General features: G+C 49.2%; 7 protein-coding genes across 7 annotated transcripts; 5 read left to right on the top strand and 2 right to left on the bottom strand.

The window, feature by feature from the left end:
• Positions 1–1,631: 1,631 nt before the first annotated feature.
• BDW43DRAFT_307456 (putative MFS transporter) lies at positions 1,632–3,196 on the top strand (the record flags this gene model as incomplete). The annotated part of the gene is made up of 5 exons (XM_032046255.1): positions 1,632–1,826; positions 1,871–1,885; positions 1,934–2,335; positions 2,389–2,742; positions 2,816–3,196. 5 exons carry the CDS (start codon positions 1,632–1,634, stop codon positions 3,194–3,196), a joined length of 1,347 nt encoding a protein of 448 aa, XP_031904015.1.
• A 274-nt stretch (positions 3,197–3,470) lies between these two features.
• On the bottom strand, positions 3,471–5,394 carry BDW43DRAFT_297562 (amino acid/polyamine transporter I; the record flags this gene model as incomplete). The annotated part of the gene is made up of 8 exons (XM_032044409.1): positions 3,471–3,594; positions 3,665–4,017; positions 4,071–4,129; positions 4,176–4,360; positions 4,408–4,696; positions 4,745–4,967; positions 5,022–5,213; positions 5,260–5,394. 8 exons carry the CDS (start codon positions 5,392–5,394, stop codon positions 3,471–3,473), a joined length of 1,560 nt encoding a protein of 519 aa, XP_031904014.1.
• A 67-nt stretch (positions 5,395–5,461) lies between these two features.
• On the top strand, positions 5,462–6,249 carry BDW43DRAFT_264800 (uncharacterized protein). Its single transcript, XM_032040711.1, has one exon. It carries the CDS (start codon positions 5,590–5,592, stop codon positions 5,812–5,814), a length of 225 nt encoding a protein of 74 aa, XP_031904013.1. The 5' UTR covers positions 5,462–5,589; the 3' UTR covers positions 5,815–6,249.
• A 267-nt stretch (positions 6,250–6,516) lies between these two features.
• Positions 6,517–7,619, top strand: BDW43DRAFT_264799 (GFA family protein). The gene is made up of 4 exons (XM_032040710.1): positions 6,517–6,675; positions 6,893–6,975; positions 7,069–7,179; positions 7,239–7,619. The coding sequence occupies exons 1-4, from the start codon at positions 6,561–6,563 to the stop codon at positions 7,335–7,337; spliced, it is 408 nt and encodes a 135-aa protein (XP_031904012.1). The 5' UTR covers positions 6,517–6,560; the 3' UTR covers positions 7,338–7,619.
• Positions 7,620–9,730: 2,111 nt separating this feature from the next.
• Positions 9,731–11,908, top strand: BDW43DRAFT_201930 (putative amino acid permease family protein). Its single transcript, XM_032039147.1, has 2 exons — positions 9,731–10,260; positions 10,321–11,908. The coding sequence occupies exons 1-2, from the start codon at positions 10,107–10,109 to the stop codon at positions 11,775–11,777; spliced, it is 1,611 nt and encodes a 536-aa protein (XP_031904011.1). The 5' UTR covers positions 9,731–10,106; the 3' UTR covers positions 11,778–11,908.
• A 1,042-nt stretch (positions 11,909–12,950) lies between these two features.
• Positions 12,951–14,223, top strand: BDW43DRAFT_264796 (putative GPI anchored protein). Its single transcript, XM_032040709.1, has 3 exons — positions 12,951–13,333; positions 13,434–13,506; positions 13,618–14,223. The coding sequence occupies exons 1-3, from the start codon at positions 13,093–13,095 to the stop codon at positions 14,057–14,059; spliced, it is 756 nt and encodes a 251-aa protein (XP_031904010.1). The 5' UTR covers positions 12,951–13,092; the 3' UTR covers positions 14,060–14,223.
• A 195-nt stretch (positions 14,224–14,418) lies between these two features.
• Positions 14,419–16,922, bottom strand: BDW43DRAFT_264794 (S53 family peptidase). The gene is made up of 4 exons (XM_032040708.1): positions 16,825–16,922; positions 16,335–16,762; positions 15,281–16,257; positions 14,419–15,225 (listed from the first exon to the last, which is right to left on the bottom strand). The coding sequence occupies exons 2-4, from the start codon at positions 16,441–16,443 to the stop codon at positions 14,500–14,502; spliced, it is 1,812 nt and encodes a 603-aa protein (XP_031904009.1). The 5' UTR covers positions 16,444–16,762; positions 16,825–16,922; the 3' UTR covers positions 14,419–14,499.
• Between the last annotated feature and the right edge of the window lie 128 nt (positions 16,923–17,050).

Below are 17,050 nucleotides of genomic sequence, written 5' to 3'. Positions count from 1 at the left end.
TAGAGCTGTGGACTAGGTCATGGTCGCGGGGATTTACGTGTATGACTGTTAGGCCGAAATCGCGTCGATGATATGTAGTGGTGCAGATGATGTCGTCTTTATGGGGGTTAGCTGGTGAGGAGGTGGGATTGTAGTTTGTTCATGGACATTTTGATCTGTTGGCGTGGGTGGGGCCTTTGTTGCACTGCTGTCTTTCTGGGTTGTAAGGCTGAGACATTGATGCTTATATGCAGTATATGTAAAATCCAACGACATGGCCCCAGCTAGTATGGATTGGTTAGCTAAGCTGGATCGGGGCAGGTCACCTGCATGAAACTATCCCAATTTACACTTTAGTTCCAGGCACCGTTAGGCAACAACCGTCTCACTGCCTTTCCTCCTTATTACTTTAACCAGACTGAGACAGCTTAGATGCTCCTATGTTCAAGCCCTTAAGATTGTCTTCGCGCCTGTGAGCTCGTAATCCCCCCCGGACGATGTTTCTTCGGATGCCTCTTCGTATCTTCCTGACTCTGTGAACGAGGTATCCGACTCTGCAGCTGCTTCCCCGATAGCCTCGGTCGACGGTGATTCTATATAACACGGTTCAAGTGTTTTGTATGTGTAGTCACCTTTGTAGAGACATTCTAGCATTTTCTACACGAGCAAAGGCTCTCAATCGCTGAGCTAGAATATGCGAGGAGAGGCTTCCTTCAAACGCAAGTGATTGTCAGTGCCCTGCTCTGTCATTGATACACTGTTCGGGGCATGCTAGAAAGGTCCTACCACAGAGTACTCGTCACACAGACACGCGCAAAGTATATCGAGTTAGGGCAACTAATGGCCTGATATGCTGGGAAAGGTTCATCAGCACATAGAATTGTCAGATCGCTATATTTTCCACTTACATAGAGGCTGGAACGCGCTATGTATTAGCCTTGAGTAACACACGGTAACATCGACCCGTGGAGTCCTTTAGCTACCTAGACACTAATGTGTGTGTTTCCACCACTGCATCTGCACCTGTGTAGAATTCGCAGTCAGGTTGTGATTCATGAAACACGAGATTGTGTTGTTCAATGAATGGAGAGTCATGGAGGTGGTTACAGTGTAAGGAGGAGATTTGAGGTGAATGGGCTTCCAGGGCACCGGCGAAGGCTTCCTTTTCTGAATATGTCAATACGTAGTGAATGACCGGAAAACCTCTATCTTGTCCACATCAGTTCTTCAGAGATATTCACCATCTCTTGTGTACTGAGAATGGGATTATCTCCGCCGGCCGTGCCCTTCAACCCCTTCCCCATTTGCTTTGTACTTTCTCTTCTTCGGCTTTCCCATTTTGCAAAATAAAATGGGCATTCTTTCATTACGGAGTCCAGAAGGTGAAAGAAAACCACGACTTTTCAGCCGCTATACGGCACTGCTAGTTAGGCAATGTTGGCAACGAGCCAGTCGACTGCTGTGCGGATCTGGACCCAACTAGGGCGAGAATCGTATCCCACCATGTCAGGCCGACATTACTTGGCGATGGAGCAATTCAGACCATATTCCACTACCCCTCTATTGGTCTAGTGATTGACTCAGCCCAGCCCAGTCGATAAATACTAGAGTAACAGGTCAGAGTCCTTCAATCCTACAAAAAATCCACCAACATGGCATCAACTAACAGTATGGCAATAGAGACCGCTCCGGCCCATCAACTGTCCTCTGTTGAGAAGTCCACGCAAGAGACTACACATGTATTCAAGGAAACGGAACGATGGAACCATCCCAGACGCAACATACTCAAGACATTAGCTACCTTCTGGAGCTTTCTGGTAATGGGAGCGAATGATGCTGCATACGGGGTAAGTTTTACCACCTGTGAGTCAGACGAGGCTAACATTTGTAGCCGTTGATTCCATATGTAAGCTTGCAATCCTCTTGTGCCTCGGGTTTACCACTGATTTCCTAGCTCGAAAAATATTACAACCTCTCCTATACTGTCGTCTCTCTTGTCTTCCTGTCGCCACTCGGTGGCTACACCCTCGCTGCCCTTCTCAATAATAAAATTCATACGAGGTTTGGCCGCCGCGGAGTGGCTTGGATATCTCCGGGATGCCATTTACTGGCTTATATCGTCAACTGCCTTCATCCTCCGTATCCAGTCCTCGTTGTCTCGTTTATTTTCGCGGGATTTGGGAACGGCCTAGCCGATTCAGCGTGGAACGCCTGGATAGGCAATATGGCCAGTGCCAATCAACTTCTGGGACTCCTACACGGACTCTACGGCGTAGGAGCAGTGCTGAGCCCATTGGTAGCCACTTCGTTAATTACGGAGGCAAAGGTCCCATGGTACTATTTTTATTACATCATGGTCTGTCACCGCTTTATAATATCTCGGGAATACTCCCTAATCCAGCTGTACAGATTGGTTGTGCCGCTATGGAGCTCGCCTTCTGCGTGACTGTCTTCTGGGATTCCACAGCAGTAGCCCTCCAAGATACTTACCATCACGAGGACACCCAGCCAGGGGGCCTGCGCCGAGCCCTCTTCAAGAAGCAGTACGCCTGGGTCACATGGATCTGCGCCTTGTTTCTGCTCGGGTATGTGGGGATCGAAGTCGCCCTGGGTGGGTGGATTGTGACCTTCATGATGCAAGTACGGGATGGAGGGGATTTCGCTAGCGGCATGACTGCTACCGGGTTCTGGCTAGGTATCACCTTTGGTCGGGTTATACTGGGTTTCGTGACTCCCAGGTTGGGGGAGAAGGTGGCCATAGTTGTAAGCATTCCCGTCGTCGTCATTCCTTTGTATTTCACATGTTCTATTTCTTCCCGTCAACTAATGATATTAGGTATACTCCCTCCTCGCAATAGCCTGCGGTCTTATCCTCTGGCTCGTGCCTAACTTCTATGCCTCGGCGGTAGCCGTCTCATTCCAAGGATTCTTCCTTGGCCCCTTCTTCCCGGCAGCAGTCATAGTCGCCACTAAATTACTCCCGCGAACCCTACACGTCAGCGCCATCGGCTTTGCAGCGGCATTCGGGGGAGGTGGGGCAGCTGTACTACCCTTCGTCGTCGGAGCCATAGCACAGGCCCGCGGAGTGCAGGTTCTACAGCCATTTATCATTGGCCTGTCCGGGGGAATCCTACTGCTATGGCTGGGACTCCCACGAATGCCCAAAAAGGGGGAACCCAAACGTGACCTGAATGCATCATGTGCTATTCATCCATAACATGATGGAGAAGACAAAGAGGAAAACAATATGTGGTTTAGTTGCTGGCCAAAATTCCCTTCCGGGCTTAGTAGGACAAACAGGCGATCTAATATTATTGGATTCGGAGTAAATATACGAAGACGCACTATGCCTATTGTAGTAAGTCACCCAGCAGGCTCCATCTTCCCCATCGCAGTTACCAAAACGGTAGTCATCCGTCAATTATCGGGAAAAAAAAAAAAAACTTCGCCTTTACCTGCCAGCGAAGCAATCCTGAAGCTGTCTTGGCCGCCTATGCCAGTTTGTTGCTCATGTTCAAAGCCTCCCAGTTGATCTTCGGTCCCGTGAATTTGTTTTTCCGCTCCAGCCACAATATCATGATGAGGAAGTATACACCCACTAACACGGCCGACCCACTGCAACCACGTCAGTATCCATCCAGGGGAGCGGGGGAGGTTCAAACGAGTATTATTCTCGGGAACTTACTAGTTCATGGAGCCAGCTGATGTTGGGAGCTTTGTCGGGAAACAAAACAATACCCCGCTGAAGACTAACCATAATACCGAGAAGATGTTGACGGCATATCCCCATCTACCGAGATTGAAGGATCGGGCGGGAAGCTTGTCCCGTCCTCCTGTAACCAAGATGGCCTGGGGTACGGTGAAACTGATGTTCAGGAACAGTATTGACATGTTCACGATGCAGTTGAAAGCGGTTGTACTGGCAATGTAGACGAGGCCATATAGGAGACAGAACGAAACCGAGAGGAACGTGGTGCGCACGGGGATATTGAACTTTGGGTCAATGTAATTCCAATAGTGCGAGAAAGGAAGACCGTTCTATCCTTCGGTAAGCACTATCATTGGGCCGGTTTGTCAAGGCACGGGCTTACATCTCTGGAGAATGCCCACGCAATTCGACTGGAGGTTATCCATTGGCTTGGTCCGCAGGCTGATTGGTCAGTATTGTGCTCTGGTGGTGCGGTGCATAAACTTACTGTAATACAGGAATGTCATGAAAGATTGTAGTGCTGTAGCGGCTACCTTGCTTCCAGTGGCCTGGTAATAGATCTCCATGCTCGGGATAAAGGCATTGTGAACTGCGTCTATGTCCTGGATCCCGCAAAGCATGACCGTGATCCATGGCACGGCGGTCAAAACACCGACGAGGACACCGAGATTGCTATAAGTCATTAGCAGCATGCTATTTGAATTTGCAATCAATCATACATCACAAGAGGGATTCTTCGACCCGGTCGTGGCATTTCCTCCGCGATATGTGTTACCGCTCCGATCGCTGCATAGCAGTATTGTCCCATGGTAATACTTAATAACCATGCCGGAGCTGGTGACCATCCGCTGGTCCCTTGGTACGTTGTGAGTGTTTCGGGGTGGTAACGACCCCTTCCCGTGACAAGCACCGCGATCAAGATCAAGAGTAAACCGGTGATGGACAAGGTAAACGTGGTTTTAGTCAGGTAGTCGTAGCGTTTCTGAGGCACGGCAAACACAGGAACCACTATTTGGTTAGTTCCAAGCTCCATATCGTATAGTCACGGCGGCTTACCGGTCAGGATGACGACCAGCACATAGCACAAATATATCTGCCACCGCTCGTGCTGGAAATCGGGGTACCAGAACACCGCTATGCCAAATGCCGAGATCCCTGTATAGATGATCCCCGAAGCTGCACTCACCCACCAGGCGATGACATTGGTGATACCGACCGTATATGCGGCGAACTTCTTGAAACGGAACGGAGCAAGAATATAGGTGAAATGGTATTGGCCCTGGAATCCGTTAGCGTATCCAAAACACTGAAGTCTTCGCAACATGAATCCAACCCCGGAAGAAGGCAATGCAGAGCACAACTCTGCCAGTCCAAGCAAGACAACCCACTGCGCTACTGCCGCGATCATGACCCCAAACAGCGTGGTCGGACCACCTCCGTACGCCAGGGGCGTTCCGAATGTTGCTCCATAACCTAACCATGAGTTGGCAATACTACCAAAGTCAGCCAAAGGGACTTCTTCCGACTGGGATTGTCGAGTCCAACCTGAATGACAACCCAATAGCCCCCACCCAGGAAAATGACCGGGCGAGTTCGGGCCGGTGGCCCTGGGCGTGGAGGACGGCATCATCAAGAGCCAGGCTCTCATCGGATAGTTTTTCAACTTCGTATGGAACCTGCTTCCCAATGTCTGCAGTGTCAGTCATCTTGAACTATGGTGTCGAAGACTGGCAAAGTCGGCTCATAGATATGAGGGGGAGAAAAAGAACGGGGATATATTAGCACCACACATGTGAAATGCCGGTGCGTTGCACCACATATTAATAGTACCTACGGTAAGAGGTACTGATCAAGCAACTGCTTGGACATCGACACACCGAGACGGGAAGCAAGGATGTGGAATGTCCAAAAAGTGGAACCAGCAACGCAGGGGGGTAAGAATCCTACTTGGAGGGAATGATGATCATGAGAGCGTTTTGAACGTTAATGGAACCTTTTGTTCAGGTCGTCAGTTTTGTGTTCCGATCCTGCGAGCATGTACAGCTCTGCCGAACCATGCATGTTCCAAAAGCATGACAAGTCTACAATGCACAGCTTTATGCTGGCGGCTGCAAGAACAACGATAAGCCCCCGATTTAGACTCATGCTCCCCCGGCGGTTAACGTGCGTCGTCCCGCCCCCTTGCATCGAGGACTACGTTTGACCATTGTACTCGGGCTCTCCACAGCGTAAAATGTAGATCAAGATGGGGACCTCATGATATACCCTCCTCCAAGGTTGACCGACTTATGTTGTCATCGTGGTCTCTTGTTAGTCCTACATCAGGGTCAGTACATTCCGCGATCAGCGTGTTTTTGTTTGGGGATGCAAATGGAGGAGGTGTAGCGGCGCCCCAGGGAAGGGCTACTCATCACCAGCTGAATAAGAGACTTTTTCTTCCAGAGCTACAGTACAACCAGGTATGTGTTTTCTAGGAAAGCCGAAGTTACGGGCAAGCTATCTTATTAACCTTATATGGAATCCCGTCGAGCTCTCCGGCGTAGCTCTAAGGTGGCCAATGCTCCCTCTAATTTTACAACTAAACCCAGTTTCAATTAGTAGCTCGTTTCCCTTCAGGGTTACAACGATGCGGCTCTACAAGAAGGGTCAACATCAGCCAGCACGTTGAGTGGCTTGGCGCCAACTCTAGACACGAGAAAAAAATCTAAATCGCTCCCAACAAGACAACATAACAACAAATAGATAGAAGATAGAAGTCACATGATATAAATTATACAACTAATCCCCCACTTTAAAAATCTCTTAAGCAACTCTCATTCATAAGCAAACTATCATTCCTCTCAGATCACCACCCCCAAAAAACACCACAATCATGACCGATACCCCGACCACCAAATCCTACACGGGGAACTGCCACTGCGGCCAAGTCAAATACTCCTTTTCCCTCTCGCCGCCGATAGAAGACCAGGAGGTCGTCCAGTGTAACTGTAAGTTACCACCTACCTAACCCATTCCATTCGACCCTTCGGCAATAAACCAAAGAAAAAGAAAAATAAAAATAAAAATAAAGAGAAAGAGGGAAATAAAGAAAAGAAAAGGAAAGGAAAAGAATATAATGTGGTGTTCACCATACCGTAGCTTTTTTCCACTCATCACTTATTATAATTCTGAACCCGAAATGAGAATAATACATTCAATTTCAAGGCTCCATCTGCACGATCAACGGCTACCTACTCGTTTACCCAAAATTAGAGGATTTCAACTTCCCGAGTGAGGAGACTGTTAAGGTGCGCTTTTCCTTTCTTCCCGTGAATACAAAAAAAAAAGGGGGTCGTACGGTATTGATCAATTTGACTTTATCTGATTTGATTTCTATATAGCCCTACCGCTTCGGATCGAAACAAGTCCCCCATTATTTCTGTAATAATTGCGGTTCGAGCGTCTATGCCAGTGGGACGCTTCCGGGAGTGGGGAGTCTTGTTGCTGTTAATGTGAGTCTTTTTTTTTTATATAGTGGGCAAAGTAAAGTGATTGATTGTTATTTCTCTAGGTGCGGACTGTTCCCGGTGTTGAGATCGAGACTTTGAAGCTGAAGAAGATAGATGGGCGAAATTTTACATTGGAGAAGGAGAAGGAGGGTGAGGTTTAGGTTTGTGAGTCCTTCTTTTTGTCTTTTCGATGGGGGGTGAATAGCGGTGTTTTGGCACGGGGATGGGGGTTGGGCTGTATATATTATCGGGTTTGTTTGAGGTGTAGTTGGTGCACGTTTGGTGTTTATATATACTTTGGGTTGAGGATGGGGGTATGTAGTAGGTATATACGTCAGAAACGGAGTGCAGGTTCAAGTTGCATGTTGTACTTAGCTGTTATTGCCGTTATGGTTGGTTGGTGTGTTCGTGGACAGTAGAATTCATGTGTATGGCCCTGGGTATCCAATTATGTTATAATATAATAGTGGAGTAGTCTTTGCCCGTGGTCAAAGTACATTGTGAAGAAACATGGTTCAAAGTCTCGTGCGAAAGTGTAGATTAATCCACTCTTTGACCGAACAAACGATGGACTGTCTGGAGGCATTTGAATATGTGTTGAGTAAGTGTTCAAATTGAATGTATTGTTCCTCACCAATGCGTTAACGGAGGCGTAAGTGCAGAAGAGTATATGGGTTTGTGGGAAACAGCTGTCAGGGGTCTCTGTTGACACCTAGAGGTTCATTACAGGCTCACGCATTGTGTTCTGGCGTCAGAGCTATCTTTCACACGGACCTTATAGCTTTGAGATAGGTATGGAGAAGACAGGTAACCTTATTATGCATTGGGCCCTGATACGCGTCGGATTTAGCGTCAACTTTCCCTCTTGGGAGAATTATGCATTTACCCCCAGTGATTCTCTTAAACTACTGTACGATAAGAACCGGGAAGGGCGGAATTAATGACAGTATATGTCCATATTAACCACTATCACTAGCAAGCTCGGACTGCTGCGCGGAATTAGGGTTAATACTGCAGCAAGACCAGTGGCCTAGGTTTTGCTCAGGCATCACGTTCTAGAGTGGTCCTGGAAGAGTTTAGCTGTAAATTTAATCGGTACTCCATGTGGTTCCCACTCTCTAGGAGCGGCTTCGCATGTAATTGCCTAATCTGCGCCTGCAGGAAGGTATGCAACAAGGGGAATATCAATAGTGGCGTTTCAAGACTAAGATGGAGCCAGCTACAATAGATCACCCATTGGGTATCATATTTGCTCAATACGCATTTATGCGTACATCAGACCTCAGATTGAGCAAGGCGAGTCTGTGGAGGATGTGGATAAAGGGGCAGTAAGTGAAGAACTAGGTAAATAATGGTATCGGAAATGGACATAAGGGCGTTGTTGCATAGCATGTCGCAACCTGAGACACAAAGACAAAGCGATTGGCTTTGCTCGGGCAAAAGACCCAATTGACTTTTTGCAAAATTCGAGAACGATGCACAAGCTATCGTGAATCTCGGTGTTCTTTGTCATCTTTGTCCATCCACCCTAGGTATTTGGCTTGATCACGCCCACATAGTTAGTTCAACATCCCGTTAGTCAGCATACTGGTAATTGTTGGCGGTTGGATTCCGAGCGACAACCACTGCATCAATTCTGTGTGGAAGCGCCTTTCATCCTTTTCCTCCTTGGGCAGGAGGAGACGATATCGGGGATAGAGGAACTGTCATTCTGACGATCGACTTCGCCGAAGAAAGTGCGTTATTGGGATTCATGAACATAGTGGGTTATACCCCATACGCCCTGTCCAATAATTGCAGGAAGTGTTTATAATCCTGGACGACCAGACCCTGGGCATGAAGGCTAGGTGGATCGATAAACGATATTTTTGGTTGCCTGAAGCTTCCCCGCATTTCCATTATTCGCTTCCTGTCGGCTATTATCAAGGTTCAGCCTAAAGTAGGCTACTGATGTACGATGAGGCCAGTCTATGCCGATCTTGCTTGGACCAGCCCGTCACAATTACCATGTGCAGACCAGCCACGAGGACGAGAAGCCTTCCATCTCCGGCCTTTACGGGACAGGGAAGCCAGCCAGCGAGTCACGATTGATTCTGTGTTATCGCGGAGATTGCCAACAGATCGGCAATCTGGCCTTATCAAGTCCCGCATAGACTTTCCTAATTGGGAGGTGGCGAGGTGCTTAGTTGTTGGAGAAGTGATAGTTTTCTCGACATGGTCTCTTATCGTGGTACGGCTGAGGCATTCGTCTGTTATCTATGTCCGTACTGTACAGTGCAGACATACACGCATGAATCGTAGAGAAAAAAGCGCATTCTATAAGATAGGCGTAGTATAGGACTGTCCGGCATGATCAATTGGCGTGGAATATTCCCGCTGAGATATTGGAGATGTAACGGTGATAGAGAGATTCATGGTTCTCATTGAAGGGAAGGGCAAAACAGCGCCATCCCCACTTAGGATGTCCTGCCGAGTTCAGTCAACACTAAAAACAAAAAACCCCCGCAAATTTCTTTCGGTACGGTAATAAAAAAAAAAAAAAAAAAAGGCCCAACGTCACCCCAAATACTACGACTTATCAAAAAAAAAATTCGCCTATCAATGACCGACGATGATCCCAACCATGACCAATCCTACTGATTAAACTCTCCTTGATAATTATCTGGACTATTTTCCACTTTTTTCCCTAAGTGGAGGGCCCGAAAACGTCCGGGGTCAAAGCAGCCAGACCGTCCTTGCTTCCCCTCTCCGTCTATCAAGGCCAGCCATTTTGATATATGAACCCTGAGGGTCAGCATCTTGGAATTCTCTCCAGAAAAAAGTACGCGCAGAAAATGGAAATTTGGGTACATCGCTTGCCCATTGAATTGACTCGTTCACCTCTTGGCTGAAACCCTCATCATCTGTGTCATACGCGAATAAATCTCCGTATGGACCTGGAATCTAACTCCCAGCCCCTTAAACCGTTCTCGGTCGATCAAAGTGTCCAAGATGCTCACGATCTCGCGGCCATGGGCCATGACCAGGCCCTCACTCGCAAATTCGATTTGTGGAGCATGTTAGCCTTGGCGTTTTGCGTCTTGGGTAAGACCATCTTTCTTGCCTCCTGATCCTGTTGCGGACAATTATTGACCAACTCTCTAGGAACATATTCAACATTCGCTCAGGATCTTAGCAGCGGTTTGACCAACGGTGGTGCGATCACCATTTTGTGGGGTCTCGTTCTGGTCACAGCATGTAACCTCTGTGTCGCTGTATCCCTTGGCGAGCTCGCCAGTAGCATGCCGACCGCGCTGGGTCAGGCGTACTGGGTCTTTCGACTATGGGAAACCCCCTTGGGTCGCTTTGCTTCGTACATGTGCGCCTGGATCAACACATTTGGCTGGTGGACTTTGACCGCATCACAGGTCGCATTCATGACTGAGTTTCTTCTTGGCATGAAAGTCATGTTCAACCCCTCGTGGGGAGGCGCCAGCATTGGGTGGCTGCAGTTTCTCGTCTACATCGGCTGCGTGCTTGTCCTAACCGTGATCAACGTCGTGGGCTGCAGGAAGGAGAAAATCCTCCCCTGGATCAATAACTTCGTCGGGGTCTGGTTCACCGCGTTGTTCGTCATCCTGTCGCTAGCGTTGCTTATCTCTGTCGGAGTGAAGGAGGATCTGTCGTTCCAGCCGGCCTCTTTCGTCTTTGGCGAATGGATGAACCAAACCGGCTGGAGCGACGGGGTGGTGTGGTTTACGGGACTAGTCCAGGCCGCATACGGGCTGACAGCTTTCGACGCGGTCATTCACATGGTTGAAGAAATTCCTGCCCCCCGGAAGAATGCGCCCAGAGTGATCTGGTTGGCTGTGCTACTTGGCGCTGTCACTGGGTTTATCTTCATGCTCGTCTGTCTGTTTTGTATCCAGAATGTGGATAAGGTGGTTGATTCACCCAGCGGACTCCCGTTCATCGAACTAATGCTCGAGACGATTGGCCTGAAAGGCGGCGCGACCTTGATCGCATTGTTTATCTTCAACGGCCTTGGACAGGGCATCAGCATCTTAACGACCGCGTCTCGACTGACATGGGGATTTGCACGAGACGGTGGATTACCTTGGAGCGGTTACCTGAGCCACGTGGATCCAGTGTGGAAAGTGCCCGCACGGTCACTTTGGTTCCAAGGCGTTCTGATCGCCTTGGTCGGCATTCTGTATCTCTTTGCAAACACTGTCCTCGAGGCTATTCTAAGTGTAAGCACAATCGCCCTTACCATCTCGTATGGTTTACCCATTGCCGCTCTGCTCGTCGTCGGACGGGATAAGTTGCCACCGGGCCAGTTTAATCTTGGGCGATGGGGAAAGCCTTTGAACTGGGTCAGTATCATCTACTGTGCCATCACAACGGTATTCTTCTTCTTCCCTGGCTCGCCAAATCCGGCAGCAGGTGATATGAATTACGCGATCGCCGTCTTTGGAGTGATGCTCGTGGTGGCGGTCGGGTTCTGGTTCATCCAAGGAAGTCGCACCTATTTGAAGACAGAGGATGCCATTGCGCAGATGATTGTTGCGCAACGGCTGGAGAATGACGGAGGGGTTGAGTCGGAAACGAAGAAGGAATAGATGGATCGGTATATATATCAGCGGCAACGTCACGTTGCGTTTCAAGGGTTATATAGGTCTTCTCGTATACTGTGAACATGTTAGATTACAAATATGCTTATCATATAACTGTCCCGATACCTATAGAGCGGAAATACTGAATGCGTCCCCCATTGTCAAACCACATATGAACCAATTTGGCTCAATCGATAAATCAATGAAGATTCTACTTAAACCTATTCGAGGCCAGCCAATATAATCCAACTAAGCTAGTTGGATTTCTAGATCCACCCTGCGTTCTATACAGTAGCCTCCACAAACGATGGATCTTGACAAATTTAGTTAGTGAGGGCTGGCATAATATGGGTCAAGCACAGGCCATACAAGCTCCCTGCAAGGACGATCTACAAGACCATGCAGGACGATCTATATATATATATATCATATATCTCGATATTACGTCGTCTGCATCATAGATGGAGTCCTGCCTTCTGCAACTGACTAGGGCTCGGCATACTATTGAAAGGGCTTTCATGGCGCTTGATTAGCAATTGTCGCATGCACTGGATGTCCTTCGGGGTCTCGAGGATGCAATAATTTTCAATAGCACTACATGACCAGCATATCCAAAGACATGCCTCCCTCAAACTATCAATAAACCTTTACGCCGCCCACCCAATCTCGCCTACAAAAGGCACGAACCCTGACCCTACGACCAAACATCATACCATACCGGATCACCACCGCCATAGCCCAAAGTTTTCCCAACCCCCACCACAGCCCTACTACTCCATTCTCAAAAAGAGAAAAGTCATAACGCCCACCTAATAAACATGTACAACTCCATCCCCGTTTCTCTAATCAAACAAAGAACACTAGGAACAAGACCAAATCAAGTCACAAATCCCCACACACTAACCAAACAAAGAACGAACGCCTACGTAGGAGTAACTACCACCATCTACTCATCTCAACCCACAACCCACAGACACCGAGTAAATAAGTAAACACGAGCCCTAAACTAAACGAACGCGACAATTCCCCAATTCGTATTAGGATCTTCACTCGCCCAATCCATATGGGGCTCAATGGGGCCGGCGCCAAGATAGAATACGAGAACAGAAAGCCCACAGGAAGAAAACTCGGCGGAATGTGAATGTGATGAAGCTGAAGATTTAAATATCCTGATACCCTCTTTTTACTTATCGCGGATTTTGATTTTGATTTTGATCTTGTGGTTTGTACCTTGCTATATTCTTTTCTATTTTCTAGTATACGATACGATTTCATATTATACCATATTACATTATATTATACCACCAAAAGAAGACAAGCCATGTTGCTCGTTAAGACGCTCTCTATTCTCCTAGCCACGGCTACTTTCTGCGCTGCGCAAGGCAGTGAAGAGAGCGTGGAGGCTGTTCGTGCCCCGATCCCCGCTCGCAAGGACTTTACGCCGATCGAAGAGGCCGGGCTGGAGAGGAGGGCGACCTGTGCGGATGGGGGGCAATGTTTGTTCGGGCAGTGTTGTGGGGGTGGTTGTGCGCCGATTTGTTGTGCGCATGATAATGGAGGACGTATGTTATTCTTTTCCCTTCGCTTCTTTTATTGAGTGTTGGTGATGTATGTGCTTTGGGTATGGGGATATCTTTGCTAATGGGAGTCGAATGGATCTAGTTGGATGTAATCTGTCCGAACGATGCCAGTTCAAGGGAAATGTATTTGTGGGGTGTTGTAATGGGTTTATTGGGTATGTTTTATTTAAAAAATATGCCTTTTATTTTTTTTTTTTCCTTCTTCTATTTTGGGACCTTGTGGTCTGAAGGATGAGGAGGTGATGATATTAACTGTTAATACCTAGACGATGCACTGGTGAAGCGACGCGGGTGACTGTGCATTCGCCGGCCGACAGTACCATGTTTAATACTCAGACTGCCACTTCGACGGATAATGATGAGACGACGACGACGTCAACGACGAGATCTACGCGGACTAGGACCTCTGCGGAATCTACGGCTACGGTGACCTCTGATGATGATCATAGCTCCGGCTCGAGTCCCAGTTCCACCTCGAGTAATGGGTATCGGAGGACGTCGGCCACTGAGACTGGTTCTACGACACGTAGTTCGCCTAGTGCAAAGGATAGTGTTGGTTCTAGTTCTACCGGTACTTCTACTGCCTCAAGGGCTACTTCTGGGCAGAGTGGGGATGAAACTGGGTCCGCTAATGCTGCTCCTGCTATTACGGCTTTGGCACGGTTGGAGATGGGAGCTGTTGCTGTTGGGGCTTTGTTGGTTTTCTAGGTTTAATGGGAGGGAAGGGTATCCTGGGGCGATATCGATATGAATCAAAGTTATGGTGGATATGAGCTAATGGGATTGTATATACTAATGAGGTCGGTTGGTAGCTAATGCTTACGCATTTAGTTATGGATTCTATATATATGAATGATTGTATGAGGTTGTTTATTTTACTTGGGTTTGGCTCGGTTCATGGGATATCCATTCCTGTAGGAGGGTACATTATTTATATATATATATAGCACAAGTAGTGTTTTCGAGGGTGACAGGGCTAACGAGCTGTATTGCCAGACCGACTACAAAAGCCAACAACATCGCCAACGACAGAACAACACATATTACAACTCAACCCATATTATATTGACACATGACATGCTACGCCGAATTGTAAGTAACGTACATCATATATATCATTGGTATCTGTAGAATATACACCCCATCACTTAATTGCCCACAGCAAGCTTAACGAGCTTGCCAAAGTCAGGTGTTCCGAGACCAGTGACGGGATCCCAGCCCTTGGTAGCGTTCCAGCTAGCGAAGGGGATAACAGGACCGCCATCAGGGGCGCCGCCGAAGCGAGAGTGGCCATCACAGCCTTTGCTACCTCCGTGGACGATGTCGTTCAGGCCGTCACGGCCAGCCTTGTAAAGCCAGGGATTCAAGAAACCGAGGGTTGGCTTGCCAGCGCGGAGACGGGCATCGTTCAGAAGAGCCACGATGCCGCTGAAGGTTGGGGCGGAGGCGGAAGTGCCGTCGAACTGGCCCAACACACCCTTGTCGTAGACAGCGTAGTTCACACCCTGGGCCGAGACGTCGGGGAAGGCACGGCCGGAGGCGTTGTACAGACCGTCCCACTTGTCACCGTTGGCCTCAAGGAAGCTGCTGACGGCCTCATCCTGCCACTCGGGGCGGCCCCAGTAGTCGGAGAAACCGCCCGAAGAGAAGTAGACAGCAACCTCAGGGTTGGTCTTGTAGGTGGCACCAACGGAGGTGACCCATGGGCAGGAGGCGGGGAACTGGGGAGGGAAGTGAGTGGTGTTCTTGCCGTCGTTGGTCATGCAACCGGCGCCAACACCGGAGTCACCGGACGAGAAGAGAACGGACACACCACGGCTACCGAGCTGGGCGATGAGGTTGCAGACGGTGCGAGCGTACTTCTCAGGGATTTCCTAAACCGGGGTTAGTAGGTGCCCACAAGGCGTGAGAATTGGATTAGTTCCATACCTGTTCGTTCTCGCCGTAGGAGGTGGAGATGACCTGGGGGAGGTCCTTATCGTTGAGCTTCAGAACATTCTGGAAGAACTCGAGGTACGGCTCGTTGCTGCTCTTGTTGGGATCCGGCTGGGTCAGATCCGGAATAAGGGGACCGCGGCCGCCAGTGCTGAATTCGGTGACGGGCAACGGGGCGCTGATACCAACAATATACTGCAGGTCCAAGTTGGCCTCGCCACTGTCGCTCGCGGCGTTCTGGTCATTGAGACCGCCGTTGTACAGAGTGACAGAGAAGTTCAAGCCACTAGCCCAGGGAGCAATGTTCTTCTCGAACTTGGCCAAGTCACTATACCGTGCATACTCCTCCAGATAGCTGGCGAAGGCGATCTTGCTTCCTTTGCGGGGATCGGGCTTGTAGTCACCGATGTTATAAAGCTCCTTCAGACAGGTGGGAGTGATAACGCTATCACAGTGCGAGCTGTCCTTCGAAAGGATCGCCGAAGTGAGGGCGGTCTCATCGATCTGAGAAGGCTTACTGTGGAGGATAGCGCCGTTGGGGCTAATCTTGCCAAAGCGGGTGGTAGGTTGGATCACATTGACATGGGAAGCCACCGAGTCGGGGATGGAGTACTGCAGTGTTCTGAGGCGACGGATGGGCTTCGCCTGGCTGACATACCACTTAAAGTCGGCATCCAAGAGCGCATTGGCCTTGTCAACTGTGGTGCGGAAGTTGATCCAGTCGGCATCCTGGTCAACGTCGGAGATTCCGGCGGACCCAAGCCACTCGCGAACGGCGTCAACGGCGGTATCGGTGGGGAGAAGCATGCGCTTCATCTCATCATGGGTCTTGAAGTGCTTGCCGTAGCTCGGGTGGTCCGGATCGGACATCTCCAGGAGGGCCTTTTCGAAGCCAGCGACATCATGCTGCTGCAGCGCGATCTTCAGGGCAATGGGAGTGTCACCACTGGGGGTGTTCGAGTAGTGCCAGCCTAGCGACGAATTAGTATTGTGACCGACCACTACTAGCACTCATGTTTGGCGGGAACATGGACCAGGCGATAATTACCCTTTGGTACGGCAGACAGCTTCTCGAAAACCTCTCCTGCAGCAGAGGAGCTGAGCAGTGAAAGCACCGCCAGCGAGAGCGCTGGGCGGCTGAGGAGGGATGACCACATGGTGAATTGTCTCTCCCCTGGGCTCAACGGCGGACAAGGGTTGCTGAAGGGGGGAAAGGAGAGGAGCTCAAGCAGGAATGCGGAGAGTATTTATCTCCGCCACTCGACGACGACTCATCGCGTGATTCTTATCGATTATTGGGGTCGGAGCGATGGGCAGCTGTATGCATACCATTGAGCAATCAATGCATCGGACGTCCGTCGGGACCCTCTCGAGTGAAGCCGCTTGATTGGATGGACCCTGTGGGATCCAACCAGGAAAGGAACTTACAGTTACATGGTGTGAGGGAGAAATTGGCCGTCCTGGCTTATCAGAAGGCTGGGCGAGAGACGATCGTCAGGGGATGTGGAACCGTTTTTCTAATTAGGGATGAGACATACCTTGGCCAAGACGATGATGACTGTGATATCACCGCCGGTCTAACAGACAGGGCATGTTTCTAAGGGCCTGCATTTTCGAGTGGTCTGCGAGAATACGAGAGAGGTAATGAAGCAGTCAATTTAGGCGAAGCTCACGTCGCTTTTGAGAATGTTTCAAGCTTTCTCCTCTTTGGGCGACCTTTTTCGTGATATTTGTTTGTCTAGTTTGCATTGGCCCAACTATGCC

Source organism: Aspergillus alliaceus, assembly GCF_009176365.1.
Source record: "Aspergillus alliaceus strain CBS 536.65 unplaced genomic scaffold BDW43scaffold_6, whole genome shotgun sequence".
In the NCBI taxonomy this organism is placed as follows: domain Eukaryota; kingdom Fungi; phylum Ascomycota; class Eurotiomycetes; order Eurotiales; family Aspergillaceae; genus Aspergillus; species Aspergillus alliaceus.
This window is presented reverse-complemented; position numbering and strand designations above follow the sequence as displayed.